Source organism: Cuculus canorus, chromosome 1 (genome assembly GCF_017976375.1).
Source record: "Cuculus canorus isolate bCucCan1 chromosome 1, bCucCan1.pri, whole genome shotgun sequence".
Taxonomy (NCBI): domain Eukaryota; kingdom Metazoa; phylum Chordata; class Aves; order Cuculiformes; family Cuculidae; genus Cuculus; species Cuculus canorus.
In genome coordinates, this window is record NC_071401.1 from 135,261,287 (window position 1) to 135,285,847 (window position 24,561).

General features: G+C 43.4%; 1 protein-coding gene across 1 annotated transcript; it reads left to right on the forward strand.

The window, feature by feature from the left end:
• The first annotated feature begins 1,267 nt into the window (after positions 1 to 1,267).
• On the forward strand, positions 1,268 to 19,625 carry TM7SF3 (transmembrane 7 superfamily member 3). The gene is made up of 12 exons (XM_054063969.1): positions 1,268 to 1,422; positions 7,450 to 7,604; positions 9,135 to 9,285; positions 9,705 to 9,825; positions 10,568 to 10,739; positions 12,075 to 12,252; positions 13,502 to 13,588; positions 13,990 to 14,070; positions 14,829 to 14,981; positions 16,316 to 16,413; positions 16,777 to 16,939; positions 17,415 to 19,625. The coding sequence occupies exons 1-12, from the start codon at positions 1,362 to 1,364 to the stop codon at positions 17,675 to 17,677; spliced, it is 1,683 nt and encodes a 560-aa protein (XP_053919944.1). The 5' UTR covers positions 1,268 to 1,361; the 3' UTR covers positions 17,678 to 19,625.
• Positions 19,626 to 24,561: the final 4,936 nt, after the last annotated feature.

Below are 24,561 nucleotides of genomic sequence, written 5' to 3' on the forward strand. Positions count from 1 at the left end.
CTTAAAGATCATCCAACCTGCCTGCCATGGGCAGGGATACCTTCCACTGGATCAGGTTTCTCCAAGCCTCATCCAACCTGGTCTTGAACACCTCCAGGGATGGGGTATTCATGACTTTTCTGGGCAATATGTTCCAGTGCCTCACCACCTCCACAGGAAAACACTTCTTTCTAATATCTACTTAATATCTTCTCTACATCTCCCCTCTTTCTGCTTAAAACCATTACCTCTTGTCCTGTCACTGCACTCCCTGATACGGAGCCCCTCCCTAGCTTTCCTGTAGCTCCCTTTTGGTACTGGAAGGCTGCTCTAAGGTCTCCCTGGAGCCTTCTCTTCTCCAGGCTAAACCAGCCCAACTCTCTCAGCCTGTCCTTGTATGGGAGGTGCTCCAGCCCTCTGATCATCTTCATGGACCTCTTCTTAACTTTATTCACAGCTCAGCATTCAAATTGCTCACACGTGGCTTTCCACTGGGGATAGACCATTGCTGTGAGTGGCTTGTTTTGTGTCGTGAGCCTCACTTATTCCCAGATTAATTCAGCATCCATCCTGCTCATGGAAATAAGAAAAAGAACCTGTTGTTGATTTAAATGCTTGTGGTGATAGGATGAGGGGGAACAGGTATAAACTGGAGAGGGGCAGATTTAGACTAGACATAAGGAGGAAATTCTTCACAATGAGAGTCGTAAGGCACTGGCACAGGTCGCCCAGGGAAGCTGTGGATGCCCCATACCTGGAGGTGTTCAAGGCCAGGTTGGATAGGGCCTTGGGCAGCCTGATCTAGTGGGATGTCCCTGCCCATGGCAGGGGGGTTGGAACTGGATGATCTTTTAAGGTCCCTTCCAACCCAAACTATTCTATGAATCTATGATTCAGTAATAGGTGTAAACTCCTTAGAAATGTGTGGTAGGTTTTGGTCCAGTAATTTTGTGACTTGACTTTTTAACAGGGGAGCATGAAGACACCCCACAGCACAGTTCACACGCACGGGCCAATAAAACTAACCCCAACCGCGCCATTGGAAAAACTCATGGGCACAGAGGGCTCTGGCTCCAGGCTGGATGCTCCAGGACACCCGCACAGTCCGTCCTCATGCGGGAGGTGCGCCAACCCTCTCACCATCTTCATGGCCCTCCCCTGGACCCGTTCCAACAGACCCGCGTCCTCCCTGCGCTGAGGACACCCCAGAAGCCTCGGACAGAGCGGACCTCTCAGCCCCCCGAGCGCTGCCCCCTGCCGGGCGGGCGCTGACAGGCGAGGGCGGTCGCTGCACCGCCTCCCAGGATTCCGCCCGGCCCCTCGGCTCTTCCTCTCCGCACCTTCCCGCACTCAGCCTGGTCTGGCTTTCCCTGCTCAGCGCCATGCGACTCTTTCCCCGCGCCCTGGTGCTCTGGGGGTTCCTGTGTTGCGGCTGCGGCTCGGGTGAGTGCGGTGCGGGCTGTGACCCCTGCACACAACATGTGCTGCGGGCGCCATTGGGCGAGGAGGTTGTGGTGGTGTTTGGGAGGGCTGGTGGAGCCTGGGGAGAGGATGTTTTTGGTAAGGTTGGTGTTTAACAGGATGGAAGGGGAATGGGCTTGTTGTGTGAGGCCTTTTGGGGGTGTTCCAGGCGGTGGCAGGGTGACCTGGTGCTGTCTGAAGGGTTGGGCAGGAGTGGAGATGAAAGCCGGGACGTAGCTGTCTGTGGGGCTGGATACCAGTTATATATCCATGGTTATCTTAATCAGGGAGAACCCGTCCTTCCCTCCCTCCTTCCCCACCCGTTTTTTTACAGCCTAATTGTTTTGAACGCCATCATTTTAGCTGTGACATAGATTTGCTGATTTTGATCATGCTGTTGCAGGGATGCAGGACAGGCTGGTGAGTCTGGTGTAGAGTTGTATTCCTCCTGAGGAAACGATGTGACATTTATCTCGTTATAGAGGTGGAATCGCAGAGTGGCTTGGGTTGGAAGGAACCTTAAAGATCACCCAGTTCCAACCCCCCTGCCATGGGCAGGGGCACCTGTGATTGCAAGTTTATACAAAAAAGGGAATTAACTTAGTGCTTTATGAGTTTATATGAGAAAGGGAATGAGTTTAATAGTTTATTTGGGAGGTAGTGATGCAGTTGTTTTGTGTTTTCTTTTTGTTTTGACCACACACAGGTGGTCATGGGTTCCCAGCACCCTGTGAATTGCTATGGACACCACTGTCGCTATAAAGTTAAGGAGATAAGTGAAACTCCCTAGAATTTGGAGGTTGGTTCCCAAAATTATGTGTTGACCATGCTGATGTAATCTGTATTTGTTTGGCATGGACTATTTTTGTAATTCCCTGGTGTTCCTGCACATGACTAAAATAAATGTCTGGAGGTAAGCATACTGTAATCAGTGTAGTTCGTGAAGATTTTACAGCTGCTTACTTTTTTATGGTTAAACTCTCACTTGCTCAAGTAAAGGAAAAAACGATTAGTTTCCTTTCAGAGATAATTCAGAAATAAGCAGGCAGTTCCCTATGTTAAGGCTGATGTAAGCCTCCTTATTTTTTCTTTTTCTTTCTTTTGAACTTGCCTCTAGTGAAATTTAGTTGTCCAAAAGGACAACTCTGCTCTTGGGATACTTTGCAAGGTTGCATGACAGCATTTGGGATGAGTCTCAAGTGTGGAAGGTGACCTTGTTACCCCCAAGCCCTCATTTTTATGCCCAGTGTCTTACTAGAGAGCCTGCTTTTTGCAGGGCCTAGAAGTTTAGACTTGGCATCTGATAGTGGCAGGCAGGCCTGAAAATGATGGCTTATGGTTCTTAGGTCTTAATTTTCATATTATTAGATGCTGACAAGCAATTTGCTTCACAAACTTGATTGAAAATGAGCCATGTGTTAAGTAAGTATTTTTATGGTATGTAAAAAGGCACAACGAATGTGGGAGTAAGCCTTGAAGGAGTCTGTTGCTGTATTTTCTTACAGAATTGCAAGTGGAGGGGAGACAGTATTTTCCTCATGAAAAGCTAATAAGCTGTGTAATTTGTATGCTGATGCCTAGCTGATCATTAGGCCCTTTAAAGCAGGGCACTTGCTTAATTATTTACTTATTTGAAATTGTCTTGTATTTATTCAGACTTGGACACCAAGGTTTGCGGGGATGGGCTCTGCTGTCTCCTAATGCTTGAAGATCTGACTTCATTTTAAAAGTGCTAATAAGTAAAAACTGTTCATGATGGCCTGTGTTGCCTCTGGGGTTCTGATGGGCTGTAGCTCTTCAAACATAGTATTTGTGTGGGAGTACTTTATATATCATGTTCGTTACCTCCTAGGAAGCTCCACCTTCATGAAGCAGGAGTGCAACTGGCCTTGTTAGCCGCATCCAAATCAGATTTTTCAATGTTAGAAAAACTAAAGCAAGTTTTTTAGTGCAATCAGGATTGAGCGATGCTGTTTTCATAAAGGCAGCTTATCTGGATGCACTTGGTTTGTGCTAGCAGTTTAGTCTAGGCAGACACTAGGCTTTAAGATAAGAGGTTCACATAAAGCCATTCAGCTGTCTGAATGTACTGAACAGCCAGTCCCTTGCATCTTGAAGCACAATTAACCAGATGTGCAAGTGACATCTTAATCAACAGTACCAACAATGTGACTGAGGCCAGGTCTTACCTGTTATGGCTGGTAAACGAAGTAAAATTGGTAAATTGGTAAAACTGTAAGCAGCTGTGATGAGTACTTCTTCCTTCACTTTTCAGGCTGTAGAAGATCTCTTGATGACTATATTTTGGTGAACAGAATAGTATTCTGGTAATGGGAGTGGTGCACTTTGTGACAAGCCACTATCTGCTTTAAGCATCAAACTGTGCTAGCATGAGTCTCAGTACACATGCAGTTAAAGTTTAGAAGCTTTCGTAGATCTTCTTGCTTCTTTTGGGAGTGATGTGGGTGATATATTTTGAGGTTTTACTAGTGTGGGAAGACAGGCCTTGTAACAGGACGTTGGGCCGTACAAATCTGATATAATACAGCTGCTGGCTTTATTCTGTTAACTAACTGCGTTCTCATATGTTGTCTGCTCAGACTAGTTTTCAGTCTGAGCTTGCATTTACTCTCCATTAAATGTCCTCATGTGACTACTTGTTGACATGCTCCCTACACTGAAAGGTAGGCAGTTCTTCTTACTTCCTAAAGCTTGCATAACTTCATTTTGCATATCATCTGCAAGTTGATTGGTGCAGACTAGAGATGCATTTTTTCTGAGAGAACCGCTTTGCCTGAGGCCTTCATACTGTTTGAGTATGGTCCCGTAGGCCAAGACTGTTTCTGTATGGGCAGCAATGGCATTTCTTCGTGTTTCTTAATGGAAATAGGTCTATTGGGTGTCATAAAGAACCTCGAAAGATACAATGTGAAGTGACAGAGTGGACTGTTGTCCACCTTTGGTCATCAGTTCTCTTTCATATGCTGGAATATCTGTGCTCCTGCTCTAGTGTTGGTGGTACCAAGTAATGTGTTCAGTGTTCCATCTTTGCAGTGCTCTTGCTCAGTTTCAATAATGCTGACTTCCTTTAAGTATGTTTTTCGTTGATAATGTCTGTGATAGTGAGGGTTCCTCTCTTGTATCTAATACAAAACTTCTCTGACATGCAAGTACCGTCATACTTCTCCCTATGTGGCAAGAAAGAGAGGAAATAGCCTAGCATCTTACAGGGTATTTCTAGACCTTCGCTGTTTGAAGCAAGTGGGGCAATAAAAATGCTGGGATGCCTTGATTTTGTTCCTGGTTCTGTTGCTGACTTGCTGGGGCAACTGTCTTGCTTTTGTGGTGATATTATCTTTGCTGCATGTGCTGCTGAACCTGCAGTCCTGTTTCGTGTACTGCCTTCAATGAGATCAAGCTTGCCCAGAGAAGCTGCTTGCGTGCTGTGATCAGTCCTGCCTGTTCATGGAGGTCTTTGTATCTGTCCTTCCAAGCATCTTTGACAGCACTGAACTCTCTATGTCTCAGGTAGTCTAATGCCTGTCTGAGAACTTGTGACAGCAGTGGGCCAGATGAAGTGTGAGTTGGTTAATGTGTCGTCTTCTCCATGCTCTCTTTCTGCCTCAGACCACTACTAGTGGCTTTTTCAACTGACAGAGAAAGAGAAGGCTGGAAAGGTGCTATAGTTGGTGGTGAAAGAGCAATTGCTCTTTCAGCAAACTCCTTAAAAAGTTCTGATGCTCTGCAGTGCATGTGAACTCTTCATTTAGTCATCTTTCAAGACTGGCTAGAAGCATGGTTGAAGGAGCCTGGGAGCAACAAGCTGAAAAATACTTGTCTGATGGATGTAGCCATTCTTGTTCTTCATGCTTAATCTATGCCCTTCTGTCCAGACTTTGGTTTAAAATGTATGTCACATGCACTGTTTTAGGAGCAATTATGCAAACAGTGAGGCAGTGTAGAACACTGTGCCTTAATTTACCACACTAATTAAACTTGAGAGAGTGCCTCTGACATATGGTGTCTCATGATCCTGTAGAAGTAGTGGTTGCACGTCTTGCTGACGAATATGTTCTTAGTTATGCAGAGGCCTCTGGGTATGAGTACAAAGTGGAGGTGAGAAACCAGACAAAACAAGGCATTTTTTTACCCTCTTTGCTGCAGAGCACAGAGAGAATGTATATGGTTTCAGCTTTTTCCTTAAGAGAACATCTAAGTGTGAACATCTTGCTCGGGAAACTGTGCTGAAGATCAAAGAAAAATATTTTTCCTACATTCAGAGCTTTCACTCCAAGTTCTTGAATGTATAGATGAATAGTCTGGGCCTTTTGAGTGCAATTCTTTAGTATTTGTGCTGCTAGTGGCGCTTCTAGAAGACCTTAAGAACTAAGGAGGAAAAGGGTCTTGCAAAGGGGAGAGTATCTGAATGCTGCTCCAGGAACTCTATCAAAAACTGAAGAATACTCAAAACTTTTTGTGGTTCCAATTTTACATGATTGCTGTTTGAAAACTTGGAGTGAAACTTCTATCTTAATGCAGCCTGCAGATGATGGGACACAAAATGGAGAATTATTTTTTTTTTCCCAGATGGTTTGTGATCTCCATATTTCAGCTGGGGTTTTTTTGGTGATACAGTATCATATTTTGGGGGTGAGCATGAAAGAAATGAAATTAGCAAGATGTGATGCTATCATTTTCCTACCTTTCTTCCTCTGCTCTGAGATGAGAAGAGGATTGTGAGTATGAGCTCACCTCTTTACATATCATTGAAAGGCAAAGAAGCTGGCCAGAGATGCCAGTTCTTGACAGGGAAGATTGAAAAACAACAGAAAAGGAGTAAAGAATTTCAGATGAGGAGACTGTATGATTTCCAGTTTTGTATGGGAGACCACCTGAGTCATCATCAGCCATTGCGTGTGGGATGATGCTGTTGATTACTCTGTGCTTCTGTGGGAGTCTTGACAGTATCAACCCTTTACACTAGAGGAGGCAACTTTGTTGAGGAAGCGCTGCCTGTGTGTTTAGGCTTGATGAGGTTTAGGTCTGCTGGGCTGCTGTCTGTGCATGCAGGGGAGTTGGGGGGAGGGGAACCTGAAAAGCATTGTGCATGCCCTTCAAGGATCTAACCTGCCTGCTAACCAACAAGAAAAGGGAATCTTATGGCTTCTGTACAGCTGCTTCTCCTTCCTTGACATCCTGTGTCCCACAAAAGCCCAGAATAGGGAGAAACCATGTTTTCTTGCAGGACTTGAATGACAAGCCAAAGCTGATTTTCAAAGAATCTTATATCCTTGGTCATGTGGTTGTCTTTAAAATGACAGTGGTTATGTTCATCACAAAAAGAAATTGTCTTGGTTGTGCCTTGGAAAAGTTAGTCAGATTTCTAGGTACAGAAATCGGGAGTCCAACAGTCCTAATAATTAAGACTATTGTCTTAATAATTAAGACTATATGTCTATTAAGACTATTGTCTTAATAGACATATGTAAAACAGCTGAAAGTGGATAAATACAAGTACTTAAACTACAGACTTGACTCTGTTATAGAATTTGACTCCAACTCCAATGGTCTGGGAATTCACCCTGACCAAGGTGTTATGCAAGTTTGCTAGCTGATACAAGCATGCTTACCTGTATTTGCTGAAGAGCAAGTAGTCCTCAGTATCCTCGGTAATTTACTCTACTGAAAGTTACTTGCTGTTGACAGCACTGTCTGGTCAGCTGCAGCTAGAGTCTGTTGCTGGTGAGCTCAGCTCTATCAAATACTGAGCTCTTGGCAGGAGGTCCTGCCCCATGTGCTTAGGTGAGTGCTAGGCTGCATGGTGGGTTCTCCATTTCTATTTGTTCTTGTAGGTATAGCTCCGTGTATAGTGGTCTCTGAAACCTTAACATGGCTTACAGGGGAAAGTAGCATAAAACAACGTCTTGCTCTGTTTTCAGCTGCCTAATAATGTGCTGCTGGGCTCCCTCTGGACAAGAAAAAAAGTGTCTTCCTCTTTTTGTAATGCAGGTCTTCTTGAGCTCTCCTTGGGAAAATTCAGAAACGTGCTACTTAACCAGACCAACCCAGTGGAAGCCGTAATCAGGAACATTGCAAGCAATGTGACCGTTGTTATTTTTCAAGTACATGCCCAGCAAAATGATGTGGTGATATCCTTTGATAAGGTATGGTAAGAGTGTCACTTCTGTTCTTAAGTGCTACTTTTCTTGCAACAGAGGGGTTGGCTCTGGTACACATAGGAATATAGAACTGAAGCTATAATAGTAATATGTTACCTTCATGGCTCTTGGACAGTATTATTTTAGCTTCAGAAATCCTGTCTCATACTTATGTCATAGCTGCTATCTTGAAGGACTGAATGCTAAAGGAATTTCAGAGCTGGCTTGAAAAGATTTCAGGGTTCTTTGTTCATGGTGGAGGTGGTGCTTTGTACATGTGACTGCTGACTGCTGTCCGTCAGCATGTCAGATTAAAAACGAACCCATAAGTATTTGCCACATACTTTATACAGTAAATATGATCACTTTAGGATGTGTAGTTGTTTGCTGTTTATGTGACTTGGACACTAAAGATGTGATATCTTATTAAATGCCATTAAAAAAATACTGGTTTTTATGGTGCTGTGAAGGTCTGAATGATATTTGAGCACAATGTAGACTAAACTAAACGTAGTAGATGGAGTTCTGACAGCTGCCATCCAGTTTCTCCCCCCCATCAGTATTTTTGAAATGAGAATATAGCGAGTGCCAAGAAATATCCTGAGTAGCTTAGAAGATGAATAACGTGTAACACAAGTCACCCAACTCATTCCTCATTGTGCTGGTAAAACAGCCAGGCTTAAAGGGCTAAGTCATTACTGTTGCACCTATTCAGTCTTTGATTTCCACTGGTAGAATCTTGTGCATTCATGGGCCTTCCTGAGCCGAGGACAGTGATGCATAAATATGCCTATACTACTTCTAGGGTTGGTCTGCCTCTAGAAATAGGAAGCTGAGCTAGATCTTGGTCTGCCATGTCCAATGTGCTTCCTTACAGTGTGGCCTTCTCGGACAAAAGCACATTGTCCGAGAAGGACAATGCTGAAAAATAGATTTGACTGCAGGTCAACTGGTTGTTCCAGCTAAGTGGGTGCAATGCTGCTATTGCTGCCTGATCTTTCTTAAAGACCCCTGGTTCTGAAAGAGATGGTGATGGTGAGGATGGGGTCAGTAGCTGACCTGACACCTAGCGCTTTTGTCTGGCATGGCTAGTGTTAGGCCAGCTGTGGTACAGTCATCTCCATTCTGGTGGAATTCTGATGGCAATGTGCTTCTGCAGAATGCTCTTTAGTGCCATCTCACAATGTTTTGTGAGGGATTTTCCATTCCTTTTATACCTTTACTCATCAGTCTGTTGCTGTGCAGCAGTAGACTTCAACTTGTTAGATTTCTCTGCAACTTCTTTGTGATTATTAGCTCTTTAGTAATGTCAAACTTATCACTTGTTTTTTTGATCCAGGGCTAGGCAGTATGGTGTCAGAAGCAACTCCCTTTCTTTCCAGCTCCTTTTTTCTATCTTCCTTTTTACCAGCTAGCTAAGGGCTGAATAACTCATTTGTGCCCTACAGGCTCGTGACAGTACTGTGCAATACATCAAGCTGTGGTTGAAATCTTCTCATGAAGAACTGCTTGTTTACATTATTTGTTTCTGTCCAGAATCCATCTGTGAATAGCTCAGGAACTGGAGTAGACAAAGGACTGGTTACCATCCTTCGGCCTCAGCAGAGTGTATGTACATGGTACCTTCGGTCACTGGATGCTAGCCAGGTGCTCAGCACAGCTATCTCTATTCCCTATACGGAGAAAGGTATGTTATTACTTGTTAAGGGATACCAGCTCTGCTTATTAAACTATGAAATAAAGTGTGAACCTTTCATGTTATTCTTGCATGGTGCAAATGTATGATGGAGTTGCCAGAAATTCTTTTGAAATGCTCTGAAAGAGTTCAGTGTCCCTGCTGAACTGTGAGTCGTGTGTAGGCTGTGCCTTATGGTCTTGTCACAGCTTCAGCTGTAGAGTAGAAAACTGCTGTGCATGTGTCTCAGGGCCTGTCTTAGACTGCAGTGAAACCACTTGTGCTGCCTGCAGGAGTAGAACCTGACAGTTCTATGTGCTCAGGAAGCAGACTATGCCTGCAAGCACGTGCATTGCTGAGGCCTTAGAACTTTCTTCATACTGTGTAAGTGGGAAGTAAAAGCTACTACAGTTATCTTTTCTGTGTTCTAGATCCTATACCTGGAGGCTGCAATCTAGAATTTGACTTGGAAGTGGATCCAAATATTTATCTAGACTATACATTGGTTGATACACACATCAAGTTTGCCCCTGCAAACTTGGGATATACCAGGTGTGTGAAAAACTTCAGTGTACTGACCTCCTTTGTCTTGTATTTGGTCAAGATAATTAAAAAAAAAAAAAGAGATTCTGCTGAAAAGGCTGACCATCTAGGTTCTGGCAGAGATCTTGTTTGCTGCAACAAACTGAGAAGTAAATGAGGAAAAAGGTAAGAGGAAGAGGTAGCACGAGAGAGAGAGAAAAGTTGAGAGTTGAATCTTATGGGAAAGGTTATGTAACTTCAGCTATGTAAGCAGTCAGCAAATATTTTATCTTCCCGTTCCTCATAGTGACTTAATCTGAGGAGCAATTGTGTATTATAGCCTTTGTATTATTTCCTTTACTGGTACTGAAGTGTGATAATGACCTAGAGTTTTGTTTAACATTGAGGCTTCAAGTTATAAGTGTGTTTGTTCACAGAGCTGTATGTATATAGCAAACAGTGCTGTTGTGATCATTGGCTGTTGTGATCTCTTGGAATTCTTGTGCTGGCTCCTTATGACAACTCGTAGGAAGCCTCTGTAAAAGTAAGGGCAGTACCAGCGCAGATACTGCCTGTATCCAGGTGGTTCTGCATAATACTGTTGATGTTTGTGTTTGCAAACATTTACAGGCTAGTTTTGAATTAGTTGCCATTGTTAACCTCTGAAAAGCAGAAGCCAAATATTGGCAACTCAGACAGGAAACATTTGAAAATTGATGTTTAGATCTAGGGGTTGGTGCTAGTTGTGAAGCTGATCTCTTCTTAATTGTAGAGGAGCAAACCCACCATCCTGTGATTCAGGGACTGGTCAGAACTCCAGATGGCGGTTGCGCTACGATGTCTACCAGTACTTCTTGCCAGAGAATGAACTTTCTCAGATGGTACTCATGAGCCACATACGGAAGATGTCTGAAGTGCAAAGTATCAAAGCTAATGGCTTTAAAGTAAGTCTGAAGCACTGGTGTACCAGGCCTGTGGCAGCGGCACTGCCTTAAGTTTTCTCCTCCCTGTGCTTATCTTCTGTGACTGGTGACATAAGCAGTCTGCTGATGCTTCAGGCTTCTTGCCTGTATCTGGGATTTCTGGCTAGAAAGTTACACAGCGAGTGATGCATGTAAAATGGCAGCCAACTTCTTGGGACAGAGGTGACTATTTAGCATAGCCCAAAATGTGGCAGAATTGAGGCTTCTTGCAGAGAGGTGGGTATTGGTCTCTTCTCCTAAGTGATACATGATAGGACAAGAAGGAATGATGTCAAGCTGCATCAAGGGAAGTTTAGATTGGACATTAGGAAAAATTTCTTCACAGAAAGGGTTATCCAGCACTGGTACAGACTAACCAGGAAGGTGATTGAATCACCATCCCTGGAGATATTAAAAGCCAAGTAGATGAGGTGCTTACTTTTGTAGTAGACAGGTACGGTTGGAGTTGATGATCTCTAAGGTCTTTTCCAACCTTATGATTCTATGACTCTGATAGTAGGTAGATGTTAGTGACTGGTCTGTGAGATGTCTCTCTGTCTCGCACCCTTTTCTCAATTAAACAAGCTCTTACTGCAGTTTCTTCCTGCTTGCTGAATACTCCTTTAGCCACAGTGCTCCCTCAGTGATGCTCAGGCCAGCTTGCCTATAACTATGCCGCCAGTGAGTGCCTGTAAATCCAGAAAAGGAGCCACTTCTGGCAAAGATGGGTAGTCTTCTATGGTTCCTGATAGATGCTGGGGTCTGGCATCCTCAAATACTGAGGATTAAGCAGGGAATGCAAGGAAGAGAGGAAGGGGGAGAATATAGTGGAACTGGACTAGATATGGACACCATTTGGAGTGGCAAAGAGATCAGATATGTGAGAGCAAACATTTGCTGCATGTTTACCAACCCACCAGCAAAGAGGCTGGAAGGGACGGAGGGGAGACTTGTCTTGCAAGGTAGTGGAATGGCAGCCTTACCTGCTTCAGAGGCCAGACCGGGGCTAGCAGACTGGCAGGGGATCTGAACTGTATTCTCATTTGGGGAGGAGCAAAGCACAGGAGTGGGAGAATTTTGTCCTGTGTGAGAAAACATAGTAAGGTTGGAGAAAGTGGAGTCTGTCCTGTAAGCCTTTAATGCTTCAGTTGGTAATACTGAGAGGGTTCAGAATAGAAGAGCTCTTGCCTGGAGTTCTTGATAATTATCTTCCTTGAGCTGCTTACGTATTGCCTCAGGTGTATGGACACATCAACATGCCATCAGTAAGAGTGCCAAGCAGTTCCTTGCAATTTAAGATTATCTTTGCTGTTCCAGATGCTTACACTGACAAGTGATGACAAGACCAATATCTACTTTTCCTCGCTTCCTGGACAAGGTGTGATCTACAATGTCATAGTATGGGATCCTCTTTGGAATACATCTGCTGCATACATACCTGTGCATACATATGCCTGCAGCTTTTCTGACTTAGTGGATAACTGCTTTTCTCTCAGTAAGTTGGGACTTGTACATCCTTGGCAATTCATCTCAAGCTTGTTGTGCTCCAGCATGCTGAGGAATACTTCTGAGACATTATTTACATACATGAAAGAGCTGTTTGTTTTATGCTGGATATATTTTGTTACTTTGTGATCAAGTCTACTTCTTGATTGAGAAGAAATCTTAAAATGATAAAAATAAGACTGAGGAGAGCTATTAGCAATTGAAGATCTAAATTAATGGAAGTTTAGTATGTGGCTTTAATTTATAACTTTCAGCTCTGTAGTGCCACTCTAGCTGTTTTCATTTGAATTGGGTGTATAATCTTAAATCACTTGTGGGACTACAGATGCTGCATGTGAAACTAAGTTAATAAAACATGACCTAGATTAGGATCCAGCCTGACTTTTTTTTTTTTTTTTTTCCCTAACTGTGCTGGCACTTACAAATATTTTGAAAGGAAGTAGTCTTCTAAAACAAGTATGGAGATAATGCCAGCATTAGCGAAGTGACTACAAAGTCATGCTATTTTGTACAAAGCTGTATAGTGGTAGAATATGAGCAGAAGAAGAGCAAAGCTGCACTCTCATTATGCCGGTGGAAGGGACAAGAATGATGGGTAGGATATAGTTGGTAAAGTAAGACTTGTTGTCCCAATTTATTTTCTTATACACTGTAACAAAAGTAACTTATCAAACTCAGTGTTGTGTTACATAACATGAAACGAAAAGTCCAGGCTAAACCCCTTTTCTCTAACCTAGAAGGAGGAAAATGTGGTTTACTTCTTTCAAATAGCCTAAATTCCAGTAAGTATTTTTCCTAGGAGACAGAGGTGAATCGTACTGGGATGCTGATAGCCTTTTCTCTTGCGTGTAAAGTATATTCAAAGGAGACTATGGTGAAGGCTGCAGCACCTATAGTCTTCACCGCTGCTACTAACCCCGTGGCACTTGTTTTATGCTCCCTTTTTTAAAGCTGAGCAGGAAATTTTCAAGTAAAGCCCTATCAGTGTTATAAATAGCAAGTTACCCTTACTTAACCAATCGTTATAGAAACTTCAGCCTTTTGAATAAGGAGGAAGCTTTTGATTTCTTAGATTGGAGCTATTTCAGTATTCTGTTCCACTGTGGATCTGCTCGCATAGTGTGTGGGAAGGAGTGGCAGCTATTAAGTTGTCAGTGACAGCAACTAGACCTAACAGTAGTGTCATTGTTTTAAGCACTAGGCTGAATTCCTTAGTAACCCTTTCTTTCTCCATGTAGGCAAAATATCTACCAAAATATTCTTCACTGCTCTTGCCGTTCTTGGTCTTTTCACTTGTTTTTTTGGGCACAGATTCTGGAAAACAGGTACTGAATGGTTTGATATTTCCCCCTGGTCCCCCCCATATATGTGTCTGGTTGGAAATTCATAGATGTAACTTGCTGTAACCTAGCATGGTGGTATTACTAAGGATCAGAACTTTTAAGCACAGAGTGAGGAGGTTCTGGTATTCAACAGTAATATATGACTAAGGTGCATGCTGGGGGACATAGATGTAATTATGTAATTTTTTTGACTGTTTCATGTGTTTGAGGACACTCCTTTCCAGAACAAAGTGTTGTCTGATTTTTCCTCTTGTGCTTCGCAGACAGTGAGCTGAGCTATTCCTTCCCTGTTGTAACACGAAGGTGTCTGAAGAGGCATTGAAATGGGCTTGGAATGAAGTGATGTGACAGCATACTAAATCTTTTTTTCCCTTCTTCTCTAGACTTGTTCTTTATGGGCTTCATATTCACAGGATTCTTCTTCTTCATATTCATTACAAGAGTAACTGGCCTTGGTTATGATGGTAAGTAAATGTGTCAGGATACTCCACGTGCTTCCCAAAGTATTACTGGTATGAATCTTGTAGGTAAAATCTCAGTTGTGGTGGTGGTTGTCCAGCCTTAGGAATGGTAGGAGGAGGGTGCCTGGGTACTTGAACTGTGCTCTGATTACTGCTACAGCTGAACACACAACTTGGTAACTGTTGCTTCCAACATCAACTACTGATTCAGAATCAAGAGCTGCCAGTATAAAAGACTAATTTTAGTAACTATCCAAGGAAGATACAGATTTTTTGAAAACTCTGAAAATTTGCAACATACTTCCTTCGTAATTTCAGAATAGGTGGACCTCTGTTTGAGATCAAATGCAGATTTTGTCTGTAAAATGACAGTGGAAGATCTGTCCTGCTTATTAGACTGGCAAGAAAGAGCTCCTGTTGTCTTTGACCTGCCTTATATAGTTACTTCTTTTTTTATTTGATACATGTGCCTTAGCTGTTGCAACCACAGCTGCTCTGGGAACTCAAGGTAGGTAGTAGGTAGTAGCAAGACTTTCATTGCAGTCCTGTGCCGCTCTGTCAGTAGCACCCTCAGCTGCAGACTGAGTCCAGCTGAAGTGCAGGAAGCAAATACCAATATGCTTGTTTGGCCTATTTCAGAGTTTTCATTAGTAACAAAATTAAGCATGTAAGTAAAGCTGCTGAATATGTATTTGCAGTAACTGAAGCTTTCAGTGTGTTGCCATAATTCTTAGCTTGGAACTTCCCTTTTTCTTTTTCAGTGCGTCTTATTTTGACAGCAGTAACTGGAGTTATTGGAGGTCTTTTCCTGGTTGCCAACTGGTGGAGATTTGGCTCTGTCGTACTTTGTATGTTTGTTATTGGACTTGTGCTGGGATTTCTCTTTTCATCAACGGTCTTCTTTACTCCACTAGGTATGCCCTGAAATATTGTGCTACAAAGTGCTGGCTATTGAGTAAAGCCGTCCTGCTATGTTAGAGGGATACGTGAGGCTCTGAGATGAATGCCACTATCTGGTTTATCTTGGCATGATATTTAGTTTTTCCTTTCCAGTGTTGGGAGGAATAGAGATGTACCTGAAGCTTTTCAGGCGTACTGTAACTAAAACTACTTAAGAATCTGCACAAGTGGGAAAAGGAAACTGCATATTCTGCAGAGAACGTGCTGAGGCTCTTCCCACCTAAGCTGTGTGCCATCTCAGAAGTCTATGATACCAGCTCTGCTCCAGGCGAGCACTTGCTGTCTGTCTTGCTCTCTGTCCAGAGCAAGCTACAATAGAAAATCTGCAGTCTGATTTGGAGACCTCAGGCATAAAGGTATCGTGGATTAAGAGGAAATCTTGCTGCTACCTTTTACCATGCTACAGCGCAAGGCTCTGGGAGCAATGCACTGTAAGAGTCAAACTTGTATTTGCAGCTGGATTGACTGCATCAGGATTTCTAGAATTGCTTTGCTAAGAGAGGAAACAGGCAAATCACTTAAAAGCAAGCAAAACTGCTGAGCTGGAATCCCTCAGAGACATTAGAGGGATGCTGCTTTCAGTGTTGTAATTTTAAATCTCGACACTCTTCTACTTAAGACCACTTGGTGAGGCAGCATTTCATTCTTCAGTCATCTGTGTTTGATTCAAGCCACAATTATGATTAATCCATGCAGTCCCTGGTTGCTCTTCATGGAAGTAAAACAGTGAATCAGCTAGGGGTCACCGTGTCCCGTCTGTTTCATTGACAGGCATTAGCAAGCAGGAGGGAGCAAAGTACCGTCTGAGTGGCTTAATTACTCTTCCTAAGCCCTGAAGAGTTTGTTGCCTTGCATTGTTTTGGTGGGTGTTTTTGCACTGTACTCTACAGTGAAACTTGCATAGAGGCAGGTTTACAGATTGTAAATCTATATAGGCAATAAAATGGCTTCTTATTAAGCAGAATTACTCTGGTACTTTTCTTATCAGGTGAATAAAATATACCTTTTCAAAAAAATCTTTGTTTCATATACAAAGTCTGCTGTCCCAAATTAGAGTACAGAACCTATACCCAGCTGGGACAGGTTTTGGTTTTGGTCTTGTTTTGAGTAACTGTGTGACAAGGCATCTTAATCAGCATTTGAGCTCAGAAGCTAAGCTTTTCAACACTGTACTCTAGATTTCTGAATGTGCAGGATCTTTCAGGAAAAATCTGACCCCCAACCACTTACAAAAAAGGAAATGCTTTGCTAACTAGAAAATTGCACGTGGAATATGGTGTCTTTGCAGGAGACTACAGGGTCTTCCGTGACGATGTTGTGTTCTGGGTGACCTTTTCTTCTGTAGCCTTGATGATTCCAGTGCTTTTTGTTGGCTGTCCAAGAATTGTAAGTAATCTGCATTATCACCTCAGGAGGGAGGAAGGAATGTCAGGCTTCTTAATGCAAAATGTAGTCCTGTGGGATATGTATAGAAGATGTAACACAGCTTCATGAAGCTCAGCACAGGACTGGCTCTGGGGAGTTCCTGTTCAGCCCTACTTGTGCTAAACTGTCCATAAGCAGAGGAATGACTGCAGTGTTGCTCACAGCATCCACAAACAGTTGCATTTAGTTGTCTCCTGCTGCCTTAACAGCAAAACAGATGTATGCAGCCAATTTCTTATAGAAGAACTGATACCAAATAATACCTTAAGTAGGTTGGGAATAAAGAGTGTTGATCAGTTTCGTGTTTTTTATCTCCCCTTCTAGCTGAACATACTGGCATCTGGAATAGTAGGCTCTTACACAGTGATCCTGGCTATTGCTTGTTATGTATACACGAGTCTTGCTTACATCACCTTAAACTTACTCAGAAGGGTCCTCAATGACTATTTCAACAGAGCTTACACCAATGTGCCTTTTCAAACAAATGGTGAGTACTGTTCTTAAGACTACTCTCTTGAAAGAAAAACTACTACCTCTTTGGTTCCATTGTAAACAGTCAATGTTGAGGGTACAAAGGGATAAAAGGAGAAACTCGGTAAGTACAGTGTGAGATCTAACACCTAGATGATAAATTCTAGTCCTCCAAAAGAAATACTAAGTAGACTCAAAGGCATCAAGCTTCCAGCAGGTGTTGTGTGAAAAGGCCCTTGTGAAAGGTGCTCCTCAGGCTTGGACTGCCACCTTGCTGGAGAGTTTGCATAGTGGGCAGTCAAAAGGCCTAATGTGGTTACTTAACAGACTGGACTTATCTCCCTGTGTGTTCTTGCCTTTGCATGGAATTACTCTAGACATGTGAGGATGCAGAAATAATACTTCTTTCTGTTGCTAAAATTGTTCAGTTTGTGCTTGGGAAAGGAAGGGATGTATTGCTTTGATAAAGGAATCTGCTTTGTCTATTTCAGACTTCATTATCCTGTCAGTGTGGACAATGCTGGCCCTCAGTGGAGTAACAGTGCAGCTTCGCCGAGAGAGAAGTGAAGTGCCCTTCCCACCACACCCCTATCTTACCTGGAAGCGGGAAAGGGAGCGCAGAAGTACCAATGTCTTAGACCCTAGCCACCATATCCCTCCTCTAAGAGAGAGAATCCATAATAAGCTACTGCATATCAAAGAGTTTTTTCACAAAGAGCAGCCGGCTGGGGAGAGAACTCCATTGCTCCTGTAACCTGCCAAATAACTGATGGGAACAGAGGGGAAGAATTTGGGTATGGTGAGATGAGTTATAACCAACGAACCAGCCACTGGTGCAGGATTTCCCCACTGCCAACTTGTCCTGTTTAAGAGGATTGTATTTGCCCAACCTGGGAGAAAGTTATCTGTCCAGTACACTACATGCTGTTTTGTGACACTCTCCTCAATGGCCTGCTCAGCCTGCTGTAACGTGTATGTCTAGCTGCACGATCTTGTACTAATGGTCAGGTACAGGTATTTATCTTGTGGTGATCTAGTTTGATGCTTAGGTATGTGAAGTATAAAACAGCCCTTAGAAACCAACCTGTACAGTGCTGGTTCTTCCCCCACTGTGTGGAAACCCCTTCTGAAATATTGTCTGGCCCACTCCTGAAGCTGAGCAGTCTGTCAGATTTGTGAGGTATAATTCTATAAGGACCATACACAGGAGGAGTTCTAGCAGGTGCTGAAGTATTGCCTTCCAATATAGGTACAAAATGCGTGGCTGCAGGCAATAGTTTCTAAGAAGTATTACTGAACCTTACAAGCTAAACTAAGTGACTCAGATTTAAACTGCACTGAATTAACTGTTGTAAGTGTGCACACTGTGGCTCAGGATGTGGATCTGAAAAAAGAAGACTTTCTTCCTTGCTTTTGGATGGTTCTGTAGCAAGCTGCTCATCTGGTCTCTGTGCAGAGATGACTGCTAAGAGAACACAAGAGGTTTTCCTCCTTGTTTGCTTTCTGAACAGCCTGTAACTTGTTTCTGCTCTGGTATCTCTTTTTTGATGGTGCTTTCATAAAAAAAGCCAACCCTAAATAAGCTCTTTGTAGCCAACAGCGGGATTTTTTCTTGGATTTGGTTGAAACACTAACTATTTTTATTTTTAATCAATATATATTTTAATTTTGCCTATAAAGAATGAAAACAGCTGACCAGGATCCTTGCTGATTGAATGTGTTCCTTACCAATTTGGATTGCAACTGCCCAAAGCAGAATATGGTATATAGAATATGGCAAAACCAGATAAGGGACCGCTCTTGTGTTTGGCAAAGGATTGTGATCTCGTGCAGTGGCTTGATTCACTTCCTTAAAAACGAAACGGACAGCCATTTTCAAAATGCGAACAGGAGCATTGTGGTTTTGGTTCACGTGAATGCACAAGCAGTCCTGAGCCTGTCCTTGGTTTTACCTGCCCTTGCCCTCCATGCCCAGTCCTGGTCTTCATGTTCAGTGTTTACATGATGATGTGTCATGTGTTAAATGATGGTCAAAGCCTTGCATTTGTAGTTTGATACACACTGAGGTGGCTCTTATTATTCTCACTACCTTTGTACCTCTAGTGCGGCAGGAAAGTGCACAGCCCTTCCTCCGTGAAGGTGAATGGCTGTTCTGCTACCTGAATGGAACCATCAGGAGTGTGTACCCTGGTGGGGGAAACTTAAGTTCTTGGCCACCACATTCAATTCTTGGCAGTAAGTATATAAGAAATAACTCTCTGTAAGGAAACTGGCGAAAGAACTTTATCTGGAAACTCAGTTGTAAGTTTAAACACCCTGGTGATACAAAGGAATTCATGACTTTAAAGTGACTCTGCTTACCAGCCATTTTTCTTAAGGAATGAAAGCTAAATGACATAGTATCTGAGATGACCGAGCTGATCTGATGTTTGGAGAGGTGAATCCCATGATTGCTTGGAGCTGGAATATCTGCCTCAAAGAGCAGAGCAAGGCTGAAGTCCTGCAGTTTGAGTGTTGCTTCACTGTGCTGATCTGTGGCACATAGCGGTAAATGAGGAGCAATTTCGCTGGCCTCGGGCAGGCTGATGCTCGCTGACTGCCTTTGTTGCACTGATTCTGAGCGTGTTTTTGCTGTATTCGATGTGTAGCAAACACTTATTTGGTATACAAATGCTCTTAAACATGTTTACCTTGTTTCTTTTTTTTATAACTACTGTGATTAACATTGTGGAAGAAACAAGTTTAACTCTTAATTTTCTATTTCTTTTATAATAAAGGTGTCTTTTGAAAGAATATTGGAACTAAGGGGGTCTCTTTGAATTCAGTGGTGCTTTCACTACTGAGCTTCTGCCTTTGACATTGTAGGGATAGGTTGGTTTAAAAAATTCTTAGCACCTCAAGGGGTGAAGTAGCAGGGGAGCTTAGTTTACATGTTGTAAGGGCTTAACTGTAGTTGCAGTGACACTCGGAGGCTGCATGTGGTTATGTTTTGTGTCAAACCAGTGAGGGTTGGTCTGAAGAGGCTTTACTATCGCTTCATTGGATGAGGTTCTAGAGAGCAAAGGGATGGTTGTCGTTCCCTGCTTGACTGGAAACTAGTTTGCAAGATTGTGTAGGGAGTCTGTGGCAGAACTAGGATTTGAACTCTTCGAGTACATTCCTTGGAGACTTTGTCTCATTTTGGTAGTGATGATAAGTAAGAGATGATATGGGAGTTACTTGTATGTTCTGTAAGCCACAGTGCATAAGATTGAATCAGAATACTCTAACTGGTCCACTGAGATGCTTAAGGGGTAATTTTCAAGGCTTTTCTGTATCCCCTGAGACAGTTGCAGAAGGAAAATTGGATCCTACTCTGCTGTGCTACTGTTCTGACTGTGGACTTTCTCGTTGCAAGTATTTACTGTCTTGCTGTGTTTAGTTGCACTGCCTGTGGTTGTGCTAGCATTAAATGTTTTGTGATGCTCCTGGGGAATCTAAATCTAAGCTATATTCCTCTAGGTAGTGACTACCCTGTAAAATCTAGTGTGCTGAAGCTTTATGTAAGCTGAAGCTTGCTGGACTGCAGTGAGGACCTGCTTCCTGCTGCTGTAGAGAAATCTGCCACAAGGGCTCTAGTACATTTCTAGTACACTTCTTTCTCTGCTGTCTTTGGTGCACTGTAATGCAGTGATCACGTCATGTTATGTCTTAGCTGCTTTTGGAGCTTTCCTAGATCTGCATGTGTTCCAGTCCTGCCTCAAAACCCCAAGAAAAGCTGCCTTCCTCCTCTCCTTGTTCTCACAGCCATGCTCACTTCTTCTAGCAGTTAAACAAGCTGTGGTACAAGTGGGCTGAAAGACCCTTACCTTTTCCAAAGAAACAGATCGTCCTTTGTTCTTGTGCCTCCTTTCTCACCTTAAAAACACAAACCCAGCCTGACCCCACCACTTCATGGGGTACTATGTGTGTAAGGCAGCCTGCCTACCAGCTTCTCCAAACGTTCAGAAAGCAGGACTGAAAGTAGAAGCAAAGCACGCTTTTAGTAGGTGTGTTTTGAAGAGAGGGAGGAAAATTCCCCCCTCATCTAAGCTTTGCATTTTGATTTGGGAGCAGGCTATGGGAAATCATAGAAGAGGGGACACAAACGTTCCTTTGTAATCTCTCCAGTTATCTGTCCTATGCAAGTGGCTTTCCTTAGCGGGAGGAACAGGGTGGTGTAGAGCTTCTAATCTAATAGTCCACGCTGCTAGTGCTTGGTAGGAAGAAAAGGCATTAGTCTTGGATCTTAGCTGGCTGGTAGAAATGTTTCATGCATTGGGCTGTAAGGCGCTCAGAACCGTTTGGGGGCCTGGCTGCTAAGTGTTATGTAAAACCCACAATACAGGCTTCTGAGAAGATGTCTTTGCCTAACCCTGTTGCCATTTGTAGCTGTAAGCTGAGCTTTGGGAAACCTGAGCAGAATGTGAACTTCATGGAGTGCCAGTCTGAAACAAACACCCGGTTCTGTGTAATACACAAACTGGCTGACACCTTTCTGGCATCGCTGTCAGAGAAGAGACTCTAAAGTGCCCTGGCTAGTTCAGTGGTTCGCTTTCAAGCTGTTTTGTTTTCCTGAGCCCGAGGCACCTGGGCATTGCCAAAGCTGCATGAAACTGTCCAAGCAACTGGATACTGAAACAGCAGGTAAAGCAATACTTAGTTTAAAAGTGCTCGAGGACCAAAATCCTGTGATGGCATGGCACAGGCATCAGTAACTTCTCAGGAAGGTGCTCTTAAAATTTAATTAGAGCTTAAGGGCTGAACTTGGCTAACAGGTAGGTTATAGTGGTAAAACTGCAGATACTCATAGCGTGGCCTCAGCACAAAGCTCAGCCAACTGCAGTGACCTTTGGTGGCATTCGGTTTAGGCAGGAAAGAAAGTGGTTTACAGTTTGCATGTTTGGGTGCTGCGTGTTGCAGAAAGAAGAATGGGACTCTTTGTCTATGCTCTCATCTTTCCTACATCCAATCCGAGATCCATTCTTCACTGCTGCTCTTGGGTGAGCTTGTCAGCTCTGGAGCTCCTGGGGAGATGCTCACAAAGAAACCATCCTCTTCTTCTATCACATCTCTTTAAGAAGGCCCTAATGTATTTTTGTAACTTATTTTATTTTTAGGGGACTAGGTTAGTACACTCCTGCTCCCAACCCTGAAGTGTGATGTGTGTGTTTCAGCTTGTGTCTAGGCAGCGGGCAGGGTTAAGACCCCAAAAATGAGGGTGGGGAGGCTCTGCAGAGGGATCTGGACAGGCTGGATAAATGGACTGCGATCAATGCGGTGAGGTTTAAAAAGGGCAAGTCCTGCACTTGGGGCACAAACCCCCTGTGCAGCACTACAGGCTTGGGGAAGAGTGGCTGGAAAGCTGCCTGGCAGAGAAGGACCTGGGGGCGTTGGTCAACAGCACCTGAACGTGAGCCAGCAGTGTGCCCAGGTGGCTAAGAAAGCCAACCGCATCTTGGCTTGTATCAGAAAAGGTGTGGCCAGCAGGACCAGGGAAGTGATTCTGCCCTTGTACTCAGCACTGGTGAGGCCACACCTCAAATACTGTGTTCAGTTTTGGGCCCCTCACTACAAGGACAATGAGGTCCTGGAACGTGTCCAGAGAAGGGGAACAAAGCTGGTGAAGGGGCTGGAGAACAAGTCTTATGAGAGTCAGTTGAGGGAACTAGGAGTGTTTAGCCTGGAGTAAAATAGGCTGAGGGGAGACTTTCTCGGTCTCTATAGCTGCCTGAAGGAAGGTTGTATGTAGGTGGGTGCTGGTCTTTTCTCCCAAGTAACAAGCGTTGGGATGAGAGGAAATGGCCTCAAGTTGTGCCAAGTGAGGTTCGCACGAGACATTGGGGAAAATTTCTTTGCAGAAAGGGTTCTCAAGCACTGGCAGAGGCTGCCCAGGGAAGTGGTAGGGTCACCATCCCTGGAGGTGTTTAAAAGATGGGTAGATGAGGTGCTCAGGAATATAGTTTAGTAGTGGGCAGGTACTTGGACTTGATCTCAAAGGTCTTTTCCAACCAGACAATTCTAAGATTCTATGGAAGTCTTGCTTCAGTATTGAAGATCTTATTGTTCATCCATGACATCTTCCTGTTTCACAAGCAAGTGCTCAGTTATCCATACGCAGTTTTGCTTTTCTTTGCAATAGCGAAAGAAATAAATGAGGCATAAAGGATTTATTGGGTCCCCTCTGTATCTGTCTCTTATTCCAACCTGTTACAAGTGCAAAACTGGCCTTTCCCAAAGCCTTTCTTTTATAAGTTTTCACTGACGCATTTCACCCCAGCAAGGCTCTTCAGCTTCCGTTCTGTCCTTGCTTAGAGCTGTCCCTGATAGGAAAATGCTTCTGAAGAACAGGAAGTTCTTCCCAAGTAATGAATACAACCCACTTCAAAATGTACATTTTTCACTAAGCCTCCGAACTTTTCCTAAGTTCCCTTCCACAAGCGGGCAGCAGCGTGCTGCAGGTTTACATGTGATCTTTGCAGTGGTGGTTGGGCTGATGTGTATTATAAATCTGGTTTCTGGTTGGTTTATTCCATGAACAGAGTTAGAAGCGTTGAGTTTTTGGTAAGGAAATATCCTACAGCCTCTGAGCATTGTAAGCGTTAGATCAATGTGTTCTAACTCAGCAGCTGAGATGCATTGCTATATCCCTACTTATTTGTTGGAATTTTGTCACTATCCCGCTGTTTAGGTTGTCCCCTCCTGCATCTTCTGATTAGTAGGCTCTGATGTTTCAGTTTTCTTTAGAAGCAAGAGCTCAAATACCTGTTTTGTTTGTTCAAGCAGATGCTTGTAGTTTATAGTATCTTTTACTGCTATCAATCACCTTGTCTGCTAGCTTGCAGCTGTCAGCAGACAGCTCCTTCCTGTTGGAATATGCATGGCTTCATCCTTTCATGCACACTGGAGGAAGGCAATTTCAAAACAGAGCAAAAAATGAGCTCATTTGGGGAATGAGGAGGAGTGGGAGTTAAAAAATGGTTGTGTACAGCTTACCTACCTGCTTCAGAACTGGGTTTCCTCAAGCCTGACTTGTTAAAAAAAACCAAAAAGCACCCTTTGCAGTTTTTCTGCATCATTATTTGTGCCTTCTGGAGTAACAACAGATTATCTAATGTGCTCAAAATAATCTGGATTCATTTTTTTTATCCTGGATGCTCTGGGGGGAAAAAAACCATCTGCAGGAAGCAGAGAAGCACAGATACATTGTAGGAGGCAGGTGCTGTTTGCCCAGCCAGTGATTTAATGAGTTGCATATGGTGATTCATCTAAAAACTTTTTACTGTGCTACTAAGCAAAGCAGTGGAAAACCTAAGACGCTGATTGCCCCTCATCCATTAGCGGGTTATGTTGTTCAAGCTTCTGACAGTTGAGCCTTCAAAAATGTTATATTTAATGCTTTTTACTGCCAAAATAGCCATCCTCAGGTGTTGGTCTTAAGGTATCATAGAATTATAGAATAGTTTGGGTTGGAAGGGACCTTAAAGATCATCCAGTTCCAACCCCTCTGCCATGGGCAGGGTCATCCCACTGGATCAGGCTGCCCAAGGCCCCATCCAACCTGGCCTTGAACACCTCCAGGGATGGGTTATCCACAACTTCCCTGGGTATTTTTGGTGG